This window comes from Rhinoderma darwinii, chromosome 9 (genome assembly GCF_050947455.1).
Source record: "Rhinoderma darwinii isolate aRhiDar2 chromosome 9, aRhiDar2.hap1, whole genome shotgun sequence".
Lineage (NCBI taxonomy): Eukaryota > Metazoa > Chordata > Amphibia > Anura > Rhinodermatidae > Rhinoderma > Rhinoderma darwinii.
Genome location: NC_134695.1, coordinates 33,265,564 through 33,286,409, shown reverse-complemented (window position 1 = coordinate 33,286,409; position 20,846 = coordinate 33,265,564). Strand labels below are relative to the sequence as shown.

Genomic DNA, 20,846 nt, shown 5'->3' with positions numbered 1-20,846 from the left:
AAATCCTCTCTAAGGGTATGTTCACACTGAGTATTTTGGCACTGTTTTTGACGCAGAAACTGCGTCGGAAACAGCGACAAAAAAAAAGTCCGAAATCGCCTCCCATTGATTTCAATGGGAGGCAGAGGCATTTTTTTCCTGCGAGTGGTAAAAAAACGCTAGCATTAAAAAGAAGCGACATGCCCTATCCTTGGGCGTTTCTGTCTCTGACCTCCCATTGACATCAATGAGAGGCAGAAAAAGCGGTTTTTGCCAGCGGCGCTCAATGGCTGCAGCCGAAAGACGCAGCGAAAAATGCAGCAAAGAGCGTGCAGGCAGGTCAAAATCTGCCTCAAAATTCCTGAAGGAATTTTACGGCAGATTTTTCCGACTGCAAAATAACTCAGTGTGAACAGGGCCTAAAGGACAAGTGATCAAACTAAGGCGATCTTATTTCACATGTAAGAAGAGAAGACACTTCTCATTGGGTAAGACAGGTCTGTTTGGAAGTGTTGAAGGGTAAAGATGAAGTAGATGGCCAGCAACAAGTAGGGTGCATACAGCCCCAGAAATTATTATTATGAGGCCTGTAGACCCAAACAGAAGGCAGGATACTCTGGGAAAACTAGTCATTTGGTCACCATTTGAATCATACAAATAGGATTCCTTTTGCCACAAGCTACAGTGCTGCATGATGGGAATAATAATTGTTCTTGTGAAAATAAACTGGACATTACCCACTCAAGACTAGACAAATATTTTTTAAGGATCAAAAAATAGCATTTAGACATTTAGGATATCATAAACTCAGTTATGCTAGCATATCACATAGTGGACTATGCTCCATATAATAAAAATACCTAGCAGAGTTTTTTTTAAGTTCGGCAAGTCGTCACCAGTAACGCATTTTATCTAATTTACCACTTTAATGAAGCTTTATAAAGCGCTGGCCATGCCAAGAACTACAGCTGCTTTTCCAGCCTATGGGAAAGTCAGAATGCTTCTATACCTGTTTTTAACCTGTGAGAAACCTGTACATGCTGTACTGTAAACATACACTATATGGACAAAAGTATTGGGACACCTAGTCCCATTGTCACAGGTGTATAAAATTCAGCACCTAGCCATGCAATCTGTCTTTACAAACATTTGTGAAAGAATGGGTTGTTCTAAACAGATCATTGAATTAGAGTGTGGTACTGTAATAGGATGTCACCGTTGTAACAAGTCAGGTTCGGAATGGCTGGTGTTTCGCATCCATCACGGATGGGTTAATTAATAAATATATACACTCCTGGCAACTTTGCCCTACTGTAAGATGGCCGCACGCATCTACGCAATGTGTATGCGCCGTCTTGCTCCCTCCCTTCCGGCGCCGTCGACATGGGTACGCATGAATATGCGGTATCCGCCTCCCTGCTGCTGCGGGATGGCGGAATCATGGCGGCGCAGTATGGCGACATGACAGCTATTTACAAGGTGCCTTAACCAATTGTTATGTATTCGTTTATACCACACCTGCTTATGAGATGGATGACATGTTCTGATTGGAGTTTGTCTCTCCTTGGACTTTTAATTAGTACATCAATAAAAGTTATATTTTATTTTGTTTCTTTCAGTAGTTGGGAAATTGGGTCCTCTCTGTGCTATAGGCACATTAGTTCCCTGATTGGAGCACAAGCTCCTGTTCCTCCTATTTAAGGTTAAGACTCCTCACTGACCATCACCCCTTGAAAAAACGGATGGCGAAACGTGTGTCGGGGTGCTTGGTTGTGGTTTGTCTTGTTGAGAGATAAATATGCAAAATACTGGTTGGTATTCGATTTAATTTGGATCTTTGATCTTTTTTTACTGTTTTATCTCTACCAAGTATCCAGTGATTATGTATTCATGTACTGGTAATTTATGAGGTGTAATTATGTGCAGTGTCTTTGAATATCTATATACTATACCGCCCCATGGCATGTATATGTAATGTGATGCATTTTGATCCCTCACACCACTACCACATTTTATTGTATGTTGCTTTTTACTTTGTGTGATGGGCGATATATGTTTTTATAATATATTCTAATAAAGATATTTTTGGATATATTGGATAGTGCTATATTTGTACTATTGGTGATTCATATTCTGGATTTATAGTGTCTATATATGTCCTTATAGGTATTCTACTTCTAGTGTTGATATACATGGACGTTTATTGTTGAAACAGGTTTTCTGTTTGGCTTGGAACCTATAGGTATTGACAGTTTTGTGAAATTTCTTCCCTGATAGATATTCTACGATCAACTGTGAGTGATATTATTACAAAGTGGAAGCGTTTAGGAACCACAATCACTCAGCCAAGAAGTGGCAGACCACGTAAAGTTATAGAGCGGGGTCGCTGAGTGCTGAGGCGCATAGTGCATAAAAGTCGCTTTACTGATTCAATAACTGCAGAGTTCCAAACCTCCTCTGCCATTAACATCCGCACAAAAACTGTGCGCCGGGAGCTTCATGACATGGGTTTTCATGGCAGAGCAGCTACATGCAAGTCTTACATCACCAAGCTCAATGCCAAGCGTCAGATGGAATGGTGTAAAGCCGCCGCCACTGGACTCTGGAGCAGTGGAAACGTGTTATGTGGAGTGGAGAATCACGCTTTTCTATCTGGCAGTCTGATGGACGAGTTTGGGTTTGTAGAATGCCAGGAGAATATTACCTGCCTGACTGCATTGTGCCAACTTTAAAGTTTGGTTGCGGAGGTATAATGCTGTTTTCAGGGGTTGGGCTAGGTGTCCCGGTACTTTTGTCCATATAGTGTAACTTTCACTCTGCTCCTCTTTGACCACATGGTATGAGGATGAAGTAGATCTCTTTAAGGGCATCAGTCTCCAACCGATTTGTATGACTCTTTTCTTGAGAACTTGCTTTGTGGTATTTATGCAAAGAAAGTTTTCTGGCAAACAAATTTATGTCTTTGGTCCATATAAATTCATCAAATGCAGGCGTGGGTGTATAGGACAGGCCTTTTTGCAACAATTGTTCTTGACAGACATTTAAAGAGGCTCTGTCACCAGATTTTGCAACCCCTATCTGCTATTGCAGCAGATAGGCGCTACAATGTAGATTACAGTAACGTTTTTATTTTTTAAAAACGAGCATTTTTGGCCAAGTTATGACCATTTTTGTATTTATGCAAATGAGGCTTGCAAAAGTACAACTGGGCGTGTTGAAAAGTAAAAGTACAACTGGGCGTGTATTATGTGCATACATCGGGGCGTGTTTACTACTTTTACTAGCTGGGCGTTCTGATGAGAAGTATCATCCACTTCTCTTCACAACGCCCAGCTTCTGGCAGTGCAGACAGCGTGTTCTCGAGAGATCACGCTGTGACGTCACTCACAGGTCCTGCATCGTGTCGGACGAGCGAGGACACATCGGCACCCGAGGCTACAGTTGATTCTGCAGCAGCATCGGCGTTTGCAGGTAAGTCGATGTAGCTACTTACCTGCAAACGCTGATGCTGCTGCAGAATCAACTGTAGCCTCTGGTGCCGATGTGTCCTCGCTTGTCTGACATGATGCAGGACCTGGGGAAGTGACGTCACAGCGTGATCTGCCAGAAGCTGGGCGTTCTGAAGAGAAGTGGATGATACTTCTCGTCAGAACGCCCAGCTAGTAAAAGTAGTAAAAACGCCCCGATGTACGCACATAATACACTCCCACTTGTACTTTTACTTTTCAACACGCCCAGTTGTACTTTTGCAAGCCTCATTTGCATAAATACGAAAATGGTCATAACTTGGCCAAAAATGCTTGTTTTTTTAAAATAAAAACGTTACTGTAATCTACATTGCAGCGCCTATCTGCTGCAATAGCAGATAGGGGTTGCAAAATCTGGTGACAGAGCCTCTTTAAAATCGAACACAATTCGAGATAATCAATTCACCATCATAGCCCATATGTTATAGTAATGCATAGTATACAGCAGGTAAATAGCAACACCAATCATGGGAAGAGTAAAAAGTCTCCAAACTGATATAGAGTCATATAGTATCCACCTCCCCACTATCTAGGTGAAGATCTATCAAAATAGTTATACTAACCACCATACATAAATCCTAAGCATGGTTGCATATCAATTACCTGTGGCTGACATGATGGCTGTTGATGGTCTCAGAAGAAAACACCTTGACGCGCGTTTCGCACCCTTCGTCAGGACTGAAAGTAGCCTTTTCTATGCTATTTCTATGCTGTTTTAATGCAGTTTTAATGTAGTTTCACTGCATTTTTTTTGTAAAAATTAACAGAAAAACAGTATGTATTTGAGTTTTTATATAAAGTAGTTTCGTGCAGCTTCCAAACCTGCATCTTGTTTCAGAATGCTTTCATCCTGTGTGTACAGCGGATTCTGATGGTAATCACTTACTGTGATCTTGGGATAGCCTAATACCTTCTTGTTGATGCTTCAGCTCATTAATATCAGATATAAGAAGTTTACGGGCATCACACTCATTCCTGTACATCAAGTATACCTTTTCCATCTCTTCCTGCAGTTTGGAGACCTGTGGGCAATAAAGTTTGCATCCAAAAAAACTGTTCCCAGTACATAAGAACTTGTTAAATTGATTACAAAGACCCCAACGCAGATGTGAACTAAGCCATATATCCTAAGATACTGCAATCAAATATTCCAACATAAATGGGACTGGGCTGCAAAACCAGGCAAACCACATGGACAAGAGTGGGGCTGTTTATAAAAAAAGAAAACATCTTTTTTCTCACCTCATAAATCCCTTTAAGGGTATGTTCACATGCAGAAAATGTGTTGCAGAAATGGATGCAATTAAAAATCTGTCGTATAAATCTGAATGGGGTATTATTGCAGCATGTGCATGGATTTCTGCAAGCCCCGTTTAGAGTTGCAGAAATGTTTGCAACAAACCTGCCGCGCGTGAATATACCCAAAGGAGATTTTTTTTGTTGTTGATCAAGGCAAAAAAGTTTAAGGATATTCACGGATTCAAATTTTGGCAATTATATGTTGAAAACTGTTTCCAATACCACGTCAGAAATTGAATGCTCCCTCACTGCCTTTGAGACTATATTCTCTGCTACTGGACTTCTCTGCTAAACCCTTTTCCTCATCTACAATCTGCTTATCTACCCCTCTGAGGTCTCACACCCTATGTATGTCCTCAATGGGGAGAGGGACCTGGGAACTCACTTTACTCCTGACCAACGCACACGACTGTACACAATGTCACGTGAATCTTCCATCTCCAGTAGGTTTCAGGACGCAGGGTATAAAATCCTCCAACCTGCATAGTCTCTTCCCATCTGTCTTCTACTTGGTTTGCGATGTGGGTTGCACGAGGTAACTATCCTTCATGTTTTTTTGAGATTGTCCCAACCTGCCTAAATTCTGGGAGACAGTTTGGTGCATCACCTCAAAATTTACAGAATAATGTGTCTCCTGCCTGCATTCTGGTTATAGACAGTACTGATTGGGTTTTGGAAACTACCAGCAATACACCGCATTTCTGATCCAAGGTCTTTGCCTATTTTATGGATGCCCTAAAGTACTGGTGGCAACAGAAGGTCCTTTTACTCTCCCCTACCCCATTTTTGGCCCTTTCCTCATCCTCCTCTCTCTTTTTCTTTTCGATCTCTTACCTACTTTCTTTCATTTTCATATTATTGGATTATGCTATCATACAATTTATTGGTATGTTAGGCCCTGTTCACACAGAGTTTTTTGCAGGCCGAAAATTCTGCCTGGAAAAATCAGCTCCGGTTTTTTTGAAGTGGTTTTGCACCACAAGCGTTTTTTGCCATGTTTTTTTACCTCTTTCTTCAACAGGTAAAGGGAGAAACCGCAAGCGTTTTTTTTACCATAAAATGCGCCGTTCTCAGTTTTTTTCCGTCTCCCATTGATTTCAATGGGGTTTTTGAGGCGGAAAACGCCTCAAGATAGGGCATGTCGCTTTTTCCAGGGAGCGTTTTTTTCCGCTAGTGGGAAAAAAAATACCCCACCTCCCTTGAAAACAATGGCAGGCAATTTTGGGCGTTTTTTGCCGGCAAAAAACACTGTGTGAACAGGGCCTTACAGTGCAAACCATGATTTGACTGACAAACTATCATCTACTTTTCCCATTTTCTTCATATTTCGGCATCTGCGTAGGCTTTTTTATATTTTTTTTACCAATTGAATTTAAAACAAAAAGAGAGGTTTCCAAACGGATTTTTTTCCTGAATCTTTACAATGTATAGAGTGACACTTTGTAACCACTAAGCTCAACACTATACTATCCTTTGAGGACATCTAAATGATGTGCTAGTTTTAACAATCTGTCCTAGAAAGTGGTTCTCCTTAACCATGTCAAGCACCAATTACATAATTCACCTCGATGATCCTTTTTACTGCACTGATAAAGGGATATAATAAAATTACCTGAGCTTGCAATGTGGGTTTTTCTTCTTTCAATTTATCAATCACTTTCAAAAGATTGTGTTTCTCCATTTTTAGAGCCCTTACTTCGAGTCTTTCTTTTTCATAAATTTCTTGAATCTTCTTGTCACAACGTTCTGACACAGAAACCAGCATGGCCTTCAAGGGCTCCAGTGAACGGATCTGTTCTCTTTGGTGAGCTATAAAACACTGAACATATTAGATCAAGCAACACGGACAACTTCAAAGGCGCATTCCTTTCCGCAAATAAAGATTATTTATTGCTAAATTATTAAGTGAATCGGAAGTGGTCATATGTCTAGGATGAAACAGAGAAATATTACTGCCACTCTCAAAAAAGGGGGATTTATTTTTCTATTTTTTGGCCTCTCAGCATCAGTATTTAATTTTACCATCATTTAAGGCGAAATTCACACGAACGTGTGCGTTTTGCGCGCGTTGCAGTTCCGTGTGGCATCAGTGTTTGGTGCGTGGCTGCGTGATTTACACGCATATGGCATCCTTATGACACGCGGTTTCGATGCTTAGAAACTGCAATGAATGTGGTGCTTTTTTTTCTCCCTTCATTTATTTAACTGTAGCGCTAATCACGCGCGACACACGGAAGTGCTTCAGTGTGCTGTGCGCGATTTTCACACACCCATTGACTTCAATGGGTGCGTGATGCGCGAAAAACGCTCAAGTATAGGACATGTTGTGAGTTTTACGCAGCGGACACACACTGCGTGAAAATCACGGAATGTCTGAACGGCCCGCACGTATCACGGACGTTAAATACGCTCGTGTAAATAAGGCCTACACCAACGCCTCTAATCTGTGCCAGTCACTGCACTGGTTGCCCATCCCCTTCCGAATAAAATTCAAACTTATTACTCTCACCCACAAAGCTTTCCACAGTGCTGCACCTCCTTACATCTCCTCCCTCATCTCTGTCTACCACCCTACTCGGGCTCTACGTTCTGCCAACGACCTTAGATTAAAATCCTCCATAATCCGAACCTCCCACTCCCGTCTCCAGGATTTCTCTCGTGCTGCACCTGTCCTCTGGAATGTGCTACCCCAGACAATCAGATTAATTCCCAATATCCACAGTTTTAAACGTGCCCTGAAAACACATCTATTTAGACAGGCCTATAACATTCCCTAATCTGACTCCTTTCCATGGCCCTCCATTTAGATTAGTCATCAGAATAAGATTCCCTCACACTCCTTCTCTTCATGTCCGTCATACACGGATACTGGCTGGTGACCGGCTCCTGCAGTTTTATGTTACCACCGCATGTGTATAAAAATGGCCGGACTATTGTACAGAACAAACACGGTTACACTTTGTGTCTCCCTTATTTCCTCATAGATTGTAAGCTCTTGCGAGCAGGGTCCTCACTCCCCAGATTTGAATTGTAAATGAACTTTGTCACTATGTAATGTCTGATATTGTTTGTTTCATGTCCCCTCTAAATTGTAAAGTGCTGCGTAATATGTTGGCGCATTATAAATAAAGATTATTATTATTATTATTATTAAGGCCTAACTGTGAGATTATTATTAAGTGACGTCTAATAGTTTTCGACTCCTGGCGACCGTATGGCAAGTATTTCTCCAGGTCCGGTCTTCTGTTTGAGTCTTCAGTCTTTTCAGGGGCACGTTTATAATTTCTGTAATTGCATCCAACCACTTGTTGCTGGGCGTCCCCTTTTACCTTCAACTTTTCCAAGCATAGATGCCTTTTCTAGTTAACCTGGTCTTCTGATGATATGTCCAAAATAAGATGGCTTCAGTCTGGACAACTGTGCTTCAAGTGAAAGTTTAGGTCTGATTTGGTTGATGATTCATCTGTTTGTTTTCTTTTCTGTCCACAGTACTCTCAGGCCTAGTTCACACAGAGTTTTTCAGCTCTGTTTTTGATGCGGAAACCGTGTCGGAAACTGCACCAAAAAACGTCCGAAGACACCTCCCATTGATTTCAATGGGAGGCGGAGGCGTTTTTTTCCTGCAAGCGGAAAAAAAATGCTCGCGGGAAAAAGAAGCGTCATGCTCTCTCTTCAGGCGTTTCCGTCCCTGACCTCCCATTGACATCATGTGGCCGTGGCCGAAAAACGCAGCGCAAAATGCGGCAAAGAGAGTGCAGGCAGGTCAAAACCTGCCTCAAAATTTCTGTAGGAATTTTAAGGCAGATTTTTCTGCCTACAAGAAACGCTGTGTGAACTAGGCCTAAGAAGTCTTCGCCAAAGACTTCAATACATTTCCTGTTCCTCTTCTACATTGTTCAGTTTGGGCTATGTAAATGTTTGAAAGTGTCTTTTTTTGTTTTTTTTATAAAAATGTGTATTAGTGTGTGTTAATAAACTTCATTATTAATTATTTTTACTTTTTAAGATACAGCTGCACTGTATTCTCTATACAGAGCAGCTGTATCGTTCGCTGTCACTGAACCCGTCTGGTCCACGGGACTGACGGATTCAGTGAATAGCGAACGGTACAGATGCTCTGTATGGGCAATGCATTTCAGCAGCGGAAATGTGCCTTCATTAGCTATAACAATGGCAATGACAATAGCAGTTTATATACATGCGGATACACAGAAAATGGTGGTGAGTGGGTCACAGGGTGAATTAAATAGTGGTCGGAATAAAGATTAAAAACACAAAAGGTTCAATCTGTGTGGAATAATATGTATTTCAAACATGAGTAGGGAAGTGAGTGTTGAAACAATGTTTCTAGTAAGTTGTAATAGAAAATGTAACAAGAGTGTACAGGGAAAGAGTGGCTGCCATGGCAACCAACAAACAAAAGCAAAAGGACGAGATCCAGGTTTATTGTTATCCATGTTTACGTCATTGCCATTTTTAAGACCTGATGACGGCACCTGTACCGTGCCGAAACGCGTTGTCCAATTTGCCTGCTAATAAAGTCTTTATCAAGAATTTGATGTGTCAGCTTGGTGACAGCAGTGACCAGAGAACCCCGGATCCTTTGTATCCATAAGTGCATCTTCTGATGGCTCTTTCTACACAACGGTCTACCAGGGAGAGCAGCAGCCTACACCTATTCACATTTATATACCCTGCCACAGCGTTGTGCCCATCGAGTACATCTCTTAAAAAGTGAAAAAGTGAGCGCACTACCATTTTTTATCATTCAAATCTCTTTACAATGTGAAGGTTTTGCACCATGGAACACCATTTTTGTTTATCTCTCTAGTTATCCAAAGTAGTAATAAGGTAAAGATTATTTTTTGAACTTCCTGTCAGTAATCCCAGAGAAGAAAAGATTAAAGTCCAGTAGTTATATAATAAAGTGATAAAGGATAGTGTCCCTCTATCCACAGGATAGGTGATAATTGTCTTAACGCTGGGGGCCCCACAGCTGAGATAATCACCGGTCGCAAAAACTGTTTTCTTGAACTTCTCCGCTCCTCCTCACTGTACCCCCCGCAGTGAGATTGACAGAAACAGCCGAACGCTGTACTTGGCTGTTCCTGTCATTCCCATAGACTTTGAATGGAGTGGCGGCACACATGCTCGACCGCGGCTCCAATCAATGTCCTTCTCACTGCGGTCGAGCAGTGAGGATGTACATGGGGTTTGAGACCCCGGTTCTGACAATCGATGGGTGTCCCAGTGGTGGGGCCCCCAGTGATCAAACAATTATCACCAATCCTGCGGATAGGTAATAATTGTCGATTCTGGTACAACCCCTTTAAAGGGCACCTGTCATGTTGAAAATGTAGTCCTGTCTGCTGGCAGCATGTTATAGAGCAGGAGGGGCTAAGAAGATTGATATATAGCTTTGTGGGGGAAAATTCTGTATAACTTGTATTTTATTCATTCAAACCTCTGCTCTTTTTATGCTTAGGAGTCCAGTTAGTGGTGATACCCAGTGATTGACAGCCTTCCCTGTATAGATAGCTGTCAATCACTCAGTAGGACCGCCCACTGGATTCTTAATTGTAGAATGAGCAGAGCTTTAGATCAATAAATTACAAGTTATACTGCATCTTTTTCCACAAAAATATAAATGAATCTGCTCAGCTCCTTACAGATTGGACTGCGTTTTTTATCATGACAGGTTCCCTTTAACCTTCTTCTTGGGAAAAAGAAAGCAAAAAAGTTCCTAAAGGAAGAAACTTGTCTCTCTGGTGCCACCTGGTGGCTATCCTGTAAGTCAAAGTTGAGCCTTGGAACATGTTATCAACCAGACCAGATATGTATAAGGGTATGTTCACACGGCCTATTTACGTATTACGTATTAACCCCCGAATTACGTCCGAAAATGCGCCTCGATAGCGTTGACAAACATCTGCCCATTGAAAGCAATGGGCTGAAGTTTGTCTGTTCACACGAGGCGTATATTTACGCGCCGCTGTCAAATGACGGCGTGTAAATAGACGCCCGGTCAAAGAAGTTACCTGTCACTTCTTGGGGCGTAATTGGAGCCGTTATTCATTGACTCCAATGAAAAGCAGCGCCAATTACGTCCGTAATGGACACGGCGTTCAAGCGCCTGCACATGCCGTTATGGCTGAAATTACGGGGATGATTTCTCCTGAAAACATCCCCGTAATTTCAGCCGTTACAGACGCTGTCGTGTGAACATACCCTAAAAGGGCTGCGCAACATTTAAGATTTTCTTACATGGAGAGATCTTAATTAAAATAGTTAGGGTATGTTCACACACACTAATTACGGACGTAATTCGGGCGTTTTTGCCCCGAATTACGTCCGAAAAATGCGGCTTGAAAGCGTTGACAAACATCTGCCCATTGAAAGCAATGGGCTGACGTTTGTCTGTTCACACGAGGCGTATATTTACGCGCCGCTGTCAAATGACGGCGCGTAAATAGACGCCCGCGTCAAAGAAGTGACCTGTCACTTCTTGGGGCATAATTGGAGCCGTTATTCATTGACTCCAATGAAAAGCAGCGCCAATTACGTCCGTAATGGACACGGCGTTCAAGCGCCTGCACATGCCGTTACGGCTGAAATTACGGGGATGTTTTCTCCTGAAAACATCCCCCTAATTTCAGCCGTTACGGACGCTGCCGTGTGAACATACCCTAATTCATAACTCAATTCCCAGAAATTTGAGATACAAACTAAATTGAAAAAAACCAGCAAAAAAACAGAAACCACAAAATATTTTAAATGTGACTTTTCCTGGGTGATACGGAGCATGTCAGCTTTTTAACGAGTTTAGTGCTTCTTTTTTTTAAAGTTGGAACTTTTTAACCTTTTAGTGAATACTGCACTTTTAAAAAAAAATATTGGATCTTTTGTAATCCTTTATCACATTGAATACTGTGTGCCATCTACTGCGCAGAAACTTTGCTCTCCTCTGCTCTCAGAAATATTTATTTCCTCTGTTTCCTATTCTACGGATCGTCACGAAGCCAATACTTGATATGTATAGTTTTTTTTTATATTTTACAGCTTTTGTACATTAAAAGTATTTTTCATAGAAAAAAAAAATGTGCATCACAACAATCCAAGAGCTATAACTTTTTTATTTTTTCGTTGACCTAGCTTTATAAGGGCGTTTTTGCGGGATGAGTTATATTTTTAAATTGTGCTATTTTGCGGTACAAATAACTCATTTAATAACTTTTACAGCTCAGAGAAAACTGAATTAGAGGTAAAACCTGTAGAGGGGGAAATTGCTTAAAAATGCAGGAGACAAGTCAATAATTGGCCTGAAATAGTGTTATTCCTCGTGTACACACACGACAGCTTTTTCTGGAAAGTCACCTAAAATGTTCAGTACGCTTTAACCCATTACTGCCGTAGCAAGTTTTGACCTTCCTGACAGAGCCTTATTTTTCAGATCTGACTTTTGAATGCTTTTATTATCCAAGCGATTGTGAGATTATTTTCTCACGACACACTGTACTTATGCTAATGTACATTTTGGGTTGATACATTTATTGTTTATTTGTTAAAAACACCAACATTTATCGAAAATTTGGATTTGATTTTCCATGCTTAAAAGTTAAAATTCTTTTGCAGAAATTAAATTTTAATTTTAATCCATTTTCTGTAACACACCAGGTATTTTTCGAAGAAGCACGCCTCCATATTTATTACCCTGATGCTGTAGTTTTTGGAAATATCCCATATGTGGCCATAGTGTGCTACTAGACTCAAACACAGGCCTGAGAAATGAAGGAGTAACTTGTGGATTTCGGACTTCCTTTTAATTAGGATGTTGAAGAGGTCTTGAGGTGCCAAAACACACCCAAAAATACTCCTTTTTGGAAACGACACCCCTTATGAAATTTATATAGCAGTATAGGGAGCATTTTGACCCCACAGGAGTTTCATAGATTTTATTAGGATTGGGCTGTGAAAATTTAATAATTTCCAATAAGATGTAGGTTTAGTACAAAACATTTGTAAAGCCATTTATCCCGAGTACAGAAATACCCTACATGTGGTCATAAACCAATGCAGGGTTCAGAATTTTAGGAGCACCATTTGCCTTTTAGAACTCAAATTTTGATGGAATGGTTTGTGGACGCCATGTCTCATTTCCAAAGCTCCTGAGGGAACAAAATAGTGGAAATCCCTCAGAAATGACCCTATTTTGGAAACAACACCCCTTAAGGAATTTATTTAAGAGCATAGTGAGCACATTAAACCCACAGCATTTTTTTTGCTAAATTTATTGGAAATGAGCCATGACAATGAAAAAGAGTAAAACAAGTAAAAAGAGAAAAAGCATTCAAACATTGGTAAAGCCATTTATGCCGAATACGGAAATACTCCATATGTGGTCATAAACTGATGCTTGGACACAAGGCAGGGCTCAGAAGGAAAGGAGCACCATTTGGCTTTTGGAGCCCAAATTTTGCTGAAATGATTTGCGAATGTCATGTCACATTCACAAAGCCCCACGAGGGAACAAATCAGTGGAAGACTCCAAAAAGCGACCCCATTTTAGAAACTACACTCAAGGAATTTATCTAGGAGTATAGTGAGCATGCGAAATTAAATGTGCATTGGATGGTGCAAATTGGAAATTCCAATTTTTTTTTACAGAAATACCATTTAATTGCCCAAAATGTTGTGCTGAGCTTGTGCCACTGTCGAAAATCAACCCTCTAATTATTATGCAGTGTTTTCTGGTTCTAGAAACACCCTACATGTGTCCCTAATCTTTTGCCTGGACAAACGATAGAATTCTGAAGTGAAAGAGCACCATACGAATTTGAGGCCTAATTTGGCAATTTACACAGTATTAGTTCACAACTGTCGAGGCTGAAGTGAAATAATAAAAATAAAAAAGAAACCCTGGAGAAGTGACCCTATTTTAGAAACGACATCCCGCAAGGAATTTATCTAGCGGTATAGAGAGCATTTTGACCCCACATTGTTTCATACAATTTATTTTCAAGAAATTAATGCACAGCAGATGGTGCAAAGTAATGCAATTTTCCCACATATATGCCCTTTTCAGTGCCTAATATGCTGTGCCTAGCTGGTGAGAAAGTAGACACACACTCCATGCATTTTTAAACAGGTTCTTTAACCGGTTCCCAACCGGCAGCTGTATATATACGGCCGGCGGCCGTGAATCTTAAAAACCCGTGCCATAGTGTATCTTCGGGGCGGGTATTAGATGGCTGCCCAAGGAAAATCTCAGGTACACGGCAGTCAGTAACTGCCGGGGACCCTGAAGATAGAAGCAGCTTTACTGCTTCTATCTTCTCTGACTGCTTGTACACAACGCTTAATGAGCGCCGTGTATAGAATAGAGGCAGCGGCAATGGTCCCTGTAATCGCGTGAATGGTCACATGATCGCCGGGATGCCGTTAGTGGGAGACTGCTGCTGGGTCTAACTAGACCCAGCACAGCACTATTAGTGACAATAGTCACTATAAGAGGGGTGATTTCCCCTAAAAATAAAATAAAGCGCAAATAAAATATATAATAATTAAACATAAAATACGGTAGACAATGACGATCACACATAAAAGGTCTATGTTAGGGTAAAACTATAATATTACCAGAATTTTTTTTGCTGAAAAGTAAAAAAGCACATTTTCTTACTATTATTTTCAAACTATAAGCCTGAAACTTCTAAAAATATCAAAAAAGGATGTGTATAAATATTATATAAAAAGAAGCCTGCATTGTCTACGGAAAAAAAAAACTTTGCAAAAATCATGACGCTAGCTCAACAAATAAAAAAGCTATAGCCGTTTAACTAACGCATGATAAAAATGGCTAAACAGTGTCTAGTCCTGAACCGGTTAAGGTACGGCAATGCCGTATATGTGAACATCGAGGGTATGTTCACATGGCTTATTTTCAGCCGTTTTTCAGGCCGAAAAACGGCCGAAGAATCGGAAGCTGAACGCCTCCAAACATCTGCCCATTGATTTCAATGGGAAAAACTGCGTTCTGTTCCGATGGGGCGTTTTTTTACGCGGCCGTTTTGAAGAACGCCCGCGAAAAAGAAGTGCATGTCACTTCTTGAGCCATTTTTCATTGACTCAATAGAAAAACAGCTCCAAAAACGGCCGTAAAAAATGCAGCGAAAAACGTTCCTTAAAAAACGGTTGAAAATCAGGAGCTATTTTCCCACGAAAACAGCTCCGTATTTTCTGATGTTTTTTGCTAAGTGTGTGAACATACCCTTAAGGTATTAAAACTAGGGGTATAATAAGAAACACTAGTTTTGTTTGGGGCTTTACTGGTATTTAAATTTCTAATATGGGGCATATGTAATATGTGCAGAGTATAATAATAAGGCGGTAGGGCTGGCCGATTTTGCAAAAAAATAAAATCTCGATTTTCTTTTTTTTTCCCGTTTATTTAACAGTAATACCAATAGATAATTTAATAAATTATTTTCTTTATATAAATAACTTTTTACATATATTGCTATAATAATTGTACATAACTTCACAATTTTTGACCTCTGCAAATACTTTTTTTTATCAGAAATACAATTGGAAAAATGTCCATCTAATGGATTATAACTTCTGTGTTCCCTGGCAGGGAACAGGTTAACAGAATCTATAATCAATGATGCTCTGCGTGCACTAACATCCCCCTCGTCACCACCTCAGGCCGGTCTACGATATTGCAGGCGAGAGCAGTATAAATTGCAGCAGGGCCAGGCAGATAGCGCCAAGTGGCCAATTTGCGGAGAGATTACATTATAGTGTCTGAAGTCTGAGCAGGACCCTGTGCAGTACCGGCCCCCACGATGGGGTTTTAAATAAATGAAATTAAGGTCAAATTCACACGACCGTGATTGAACCGTGAAAAACGGTCCGTGTATAAGCTGGATTATCCGGCCCGACCACGGTGCATGTGAACGGGACTCCTGGCATCATATTCATTTAGGCTACATTCACACAACAGTGAAAAAAAAAATGGGCATTAAAAACCGATCAATTGTCAGTTTTTCATGTCCATTTTGCATCAGTGTCTCCAAATCAATATCCTTTGTCAGGCTTTTTTTGGTCCCAATCCCCTGAAAACACCACAGTGCCCATGTAGATAGTGCCGCAATGTCCCTGTAGATAGTGAAACAGTGCCCACATATAGTGACACAGTGCCCCATTAAGTGAGTGACAGAGTGCCCACATATAGTGACATAGTGCCATCCCCCCATATAGTGCCACACACCCTTGCAGATAGCACCCCTCCTTGCAGATAGCACCCGCTCCCCATGTAGATCACACCCCCACACCCCTTGTAGATCTCAGCACCATCCCCCCTTGTAGATCGCAGCACCAACGCCCTCCCTTGTAAATCGCTCCCCCACATGTAGATCGCATCCCAACCCTCCCTTGTAGATCGCAGCACCCCCCAATCCTTCTTGTAGATAGCGCCACTGTAGCTGCCAATAGGAGCTGAATATCGCCGGCCAGAGGTTGCCGATGCTCTGACCGAGGATTCAGCTCCTAGCGGGAGCTACAGCGGCGCTATCTACAAGTAGGATGGGGTGGGCTGCTGCGATCTACAAGGGGGTGGAAGTGCGATCTACAAGGGGGGATGGCAGTGCTTTTTGCAAGGGAGGGTGGTGGTGCGATCTGCAAGGGAGGGTGGTGGTGCAATCTGCAAGGAGGAGGTGCTGCGACCTGCAAGGGGGTGGTGCTGTGATCTGCAAGAGGGGGTGGTATCTACAGTGGGGTGGTGGCGCTATCTACGGGGCGGTGTGGCTATATACTAGGAGTCCCTGCTTCCCCACCCTGCTGTTCCGTACTGTATCATTTTGTTCAGTACAGAACAGCAGTTCCGTGGGGAAGTAGGAACAGAACGGGGTGCAGCTTGTCAGACGGGGCAGACCAGGCAGTGCCGAGGCGGGGCGGAGCTTCCTACTGCAGCACAGTGCGACGGCGCCACTAATGAATCGATTCAACTATTCTGTTTAAAAAAATCGAATTCATTAGGTTAATCGCCTAACCCTATAAGGCGGTATAATTGTGGGGTAAATAAATAATAGAATTAACATTCATGAATATGTGGTGTGAGTTGAAGCAATCCTTGATGCACAGGCCAGGTTTTTCAGGGCAGGTGTCGCACTGATACATGGTGTCCTTCCATACCTTTTGTAACACACTTTGCACCTTTTTTGGGTCCTTCCCTTCTTACCAGTGTAGGGCTCTTCACTGGGAAATTGTTGTCCTGGTACAATACGGGTGGTAAAATATCACTAATTTATATGTCCAGCAGTTTTTCGCCCAAAACCCCACATGCAGCCGGAGATTATGAAGTTTTGGGACCTTCTGCTACATATGGAGCTAGTGAAGACGCAATACTGGAACACGGATATTTTGTATAATGCCCTGACGTACCATAAAGCCATGTCCCATGATATAAAAAGCTCGCCATGCACATTGTACAGATGGCATTGTATAACACTTACATGCTTATCCAGATGTGCAAGCCAGATGGGAACATTTTATTCCTAGCTTCAATAGCTGGCTATCAAGACCCTAATATTTGGGAACCAGGAAGGAGACGGTCCAAGCACATCTGCCCCAAAATGTCATCTCCGCTGGAAGCGAGGCAGCATGTATAGTACCAGTGCAACACTTTCCCAGGGAAGCTCCCCAAACTGCAAATAAGGGAAGGACCCAAAAAAGGTGCAGAGTGTGTTCCAAAAAAGGGGATGAGAATGAATACAATTTATCAGTGTTACACCTTCCCCGAAAAACCTGGCCTGTGCAAAGATAATTGCTTCAAAGTGTACCGCACATCCATGGATTAACCCCTTAATGACCAGGCCATTTTGCGCGTCAATGACCAAGGATTATTTTTTGTTTTCTCACGGTCGCATTCCAAGAGTCGTAACTTTTTTTTTATTCCTTCGACACAGCCGTATAAGGGCTTGTTTTTTGTGGGACGAGTTGTATTTTTCAATTGCACAATTTGGATGCATATAATATATCGATTAACTTTTATTAACTTTATTTTAGGAGAGAATTGAAAATAAGCAGCTATTCCAGCATTGATTTTCAAGTTATAAATTTACGCTGTTTACTATGCAGCGTAAATAACATGTTACCTTTATTCTATGGGTCGGCACGATTACGGGGGTATACCAAATATGTAAAGATTTTATATATTTTCCTACGTTTGCACAATAGAAAACCCTTTTAGAAAAAATGTCTTTGTTTTTGCATCGCCGCATTCCAAGGGCCGTTACTTTTTGATTTTTCCGTCAATGTGAACGTATGTGGGCTTGATTTTTGCGGGGCAAGGTGTAGTGGGACTTATTGATTAACTTTTATTTTTTTATGGGGGGAATCAGAGACAAAAAAGAATTTTGCAGTTTTTTCTTAGACGCCGTTCATCCGGTGGTTTAATTAATGTGTTAATTATATTGTTCAAGTCGTTACGATCGTGGAGATACCATGTATGTGTATGTGTTATTTGTTTTGACACTTTTACTAAATAAAACTACTTTTTGGGGGGAAAAAGTGGTTTGATTTTATTTTTACTATAATCTATTATTTTTTTTATATAAACTTTATTTAACTTTCTTTTTTTTTTGTCCCACTAGGGGACTTTACTTTGCGATCTTTAGATCGCAAATATAATGCTTTGGTATACTTGGCATACCAAAGCATTATTGCCTGTCAGTGTAAAACTGACATGCGATCTATTAGGCCATGGCATGCCCTTATAGGCAGTGGCTGAAGGCAGACCTGGGAGCCTTTGTTAGGCCCCCGGCTGCCATGGAAACCCAACGGCGCCTTCCTCTGTTAAACACATTAGATGCCGCTATCGCTATTGACAGCGGCATCTAATGGGTTAAACTACCGGAATCAGAGAACGCTTCGATTTCGGCAGTTGGGGCAGGAGCCAGGCTGTGTATAACAGCCGTGCTCGTGCTGCTGATCGCGTGGGTACAGTGGCAGGACCCGCGCGATCAGAGGACGGATATATCCGTCCTTATGCGGGGACTAGCTCCTGCATAGGACGGATATATCTGTCCTTCGTCGTAAAGGGGTTAATAATTTGACTATTTATTTACCCCATTATTATACCACCTTATTATGCCCTGATATACTCTGCAAAGCTTACATATGCCCCCACATTATAAATTTAAATAGCAGTAAAACTCCAAACAAACTACTACCATGAAAAATCTGCGCCCTATAAGAAAAATAACGTTTCTTCCAAGCCGGGCATTGTGCCCAACAGTGGTTTATGACCACAATATGGGGTACTGCCATACTCCACTATTGAGGTGTATTTATGAGGTGTATGTCTCCAGTGACACGAGCTTGCCACAACATATTTGGCACTGAAATTAGATATCTTGAAAAATTGCAATTTTCACTCTGCAACATCCATTGCGTACTAATTTCGGGAGAACACCTGTGGGTTAAAATGCTCACTACACCCCTAGATAAATGCCTTGAGAGGTGCAGTTTTTAAAGTAGTGTCAATTTATTAGGTTTATTTTATTATTCTAACTTGGAGCCCTTACAATTGTGGATAATGCTGTGTAAATTACCAAATTAGACCTCAAATGCGTGAGGGTCGCATGTCCAGGAAAAAAATTATGGCCAAATGTAGGGTATTTTTAAAATACTGCATAATAATTAGTGAGCTGTCTTTTCACAGTGGCACCATCTGGGCACAACATATTGGACACTGAAATGGCATAACTATAAAAAAAATTGCAATTTTCACTTTGCAACATCTATTGCGCACTAATTTCTGGAAAACACCTGTGGGGTCAAAACGCTCACTACAACCTAAGATTAAATTTCCAAAATGGGGCCACCTCTCTGGGGTTTCCACTGTACTGTTACCTTGTGGCAATGCAACATGGCGACCAAAAACCTGTCTAGTAAATTCTGCACTCCAAAACAAACAAATTGTGCTCCTATTTTGAGAACGGCCGTATGTCCAAACAGCAGTTTACAACCACATATGGGGTATTGCCTTACTTGGGAGAAATAGCGTAAGAAATGTTGGTTTGCTTTTTCTCCAATAGTCATTGTGAAAATGAAAAAAATTGAACTAAAACTACATATTTTTAGAAAACAATTAATTTTCCTTTTTTACGGCCCAATTCTAATAAATTTGGGCAACAGATGGAGTATTTCTGAAAACTGCAGAATTTGGGTAATAAATATTGAGTTGTGTTTCTTTAACACCTATGGCGTTAGTGAAATAGTGGAATAAAATTAAATTTCACCTTTCCTTTGCTTTAATTTCAGTGAAACGCCTAAAGGGTTAACAAACTTCCTAAATGCTGTTTTGAATCGCTGAGGGGCTCTGTTTTTAAAATGAGGTGATTTTTGAGGGGTTTCTAATATATAGGTCCTTCAAAGCCACCTAAAAACTGAATTAGTGCCTAAAAAAATAGGTTTTGCAAATTTTGGTGAAATTTTTTTAAAACTGCTAGTAAACTTATATAAGTTTATAACATCCTAAAAATTTTTATTAAAAAAATGATGCCTACATAAAAGAAGACATATGGTAAACATTATTTACTAATTTGTGTTTTATCATTACACATTTTAGAAGCAGAGGATCCGAAATTAGGAAAATGCTAATTTTTCTAAATTTTCTTACAATTTTGGATTTTTTTTATAATCAAAGAGAAAACATATCGACCAAAATGTAAACATATCGGTCAAAATTTAACACTAACATAAAGTACAATGTGTCACTAGAAAATAATCTAGGAATCACTTGTATAAGTAAAAGCATTCCAGAGTTCATGTATTATCACATAATTTAACATTTGATTTTAAAAAAATGGAACTGCATCCTAAAAACCAAAATAGGTCACGTCCTTAAGGGGTTAAACAGCCAGCATTGGCACTTTCTCCGATATCAGCTGTTACCTCGGGAGCGTTGCTGTCAATCAAAGCTGTGCACCCGTGAGTAAACACGCCGACAGCTCAGCGGCTTTTCGGGCTATGTACACCCTT

General features: G+C 40.9%; 1 protein-coding gene across 1 annotated transcript in view; it reads right to left on the bottom strand.

The window, feature by feature from the left end:
• TSNAXIP1 (translin associated factor X interacting protein 1) overlaps nucleotides 1-20,846 on the bottom strand; it is an 85,809-nt gene that overhangs the window by 40,456 nt on the left and 24,507 nt on the right. The window contains exons 6-7 of the mRNA XM_075836913.1: nucleotides 6,418-6,614; nucleotides 4,393-4,528 (exon numbers count right to left, since the gene is read on the bottom strand). Coding sequence (XP_075693028.1) covers nucleotides 4,393-4,528; nucleotides 6,418-6,614 — 333 coding nt within the window. The remainder of the gene's footprint in view (nucleotides 1-4,392; nucleotides 4,529-6,417; nucleotides 6,615-20,846) is intronic.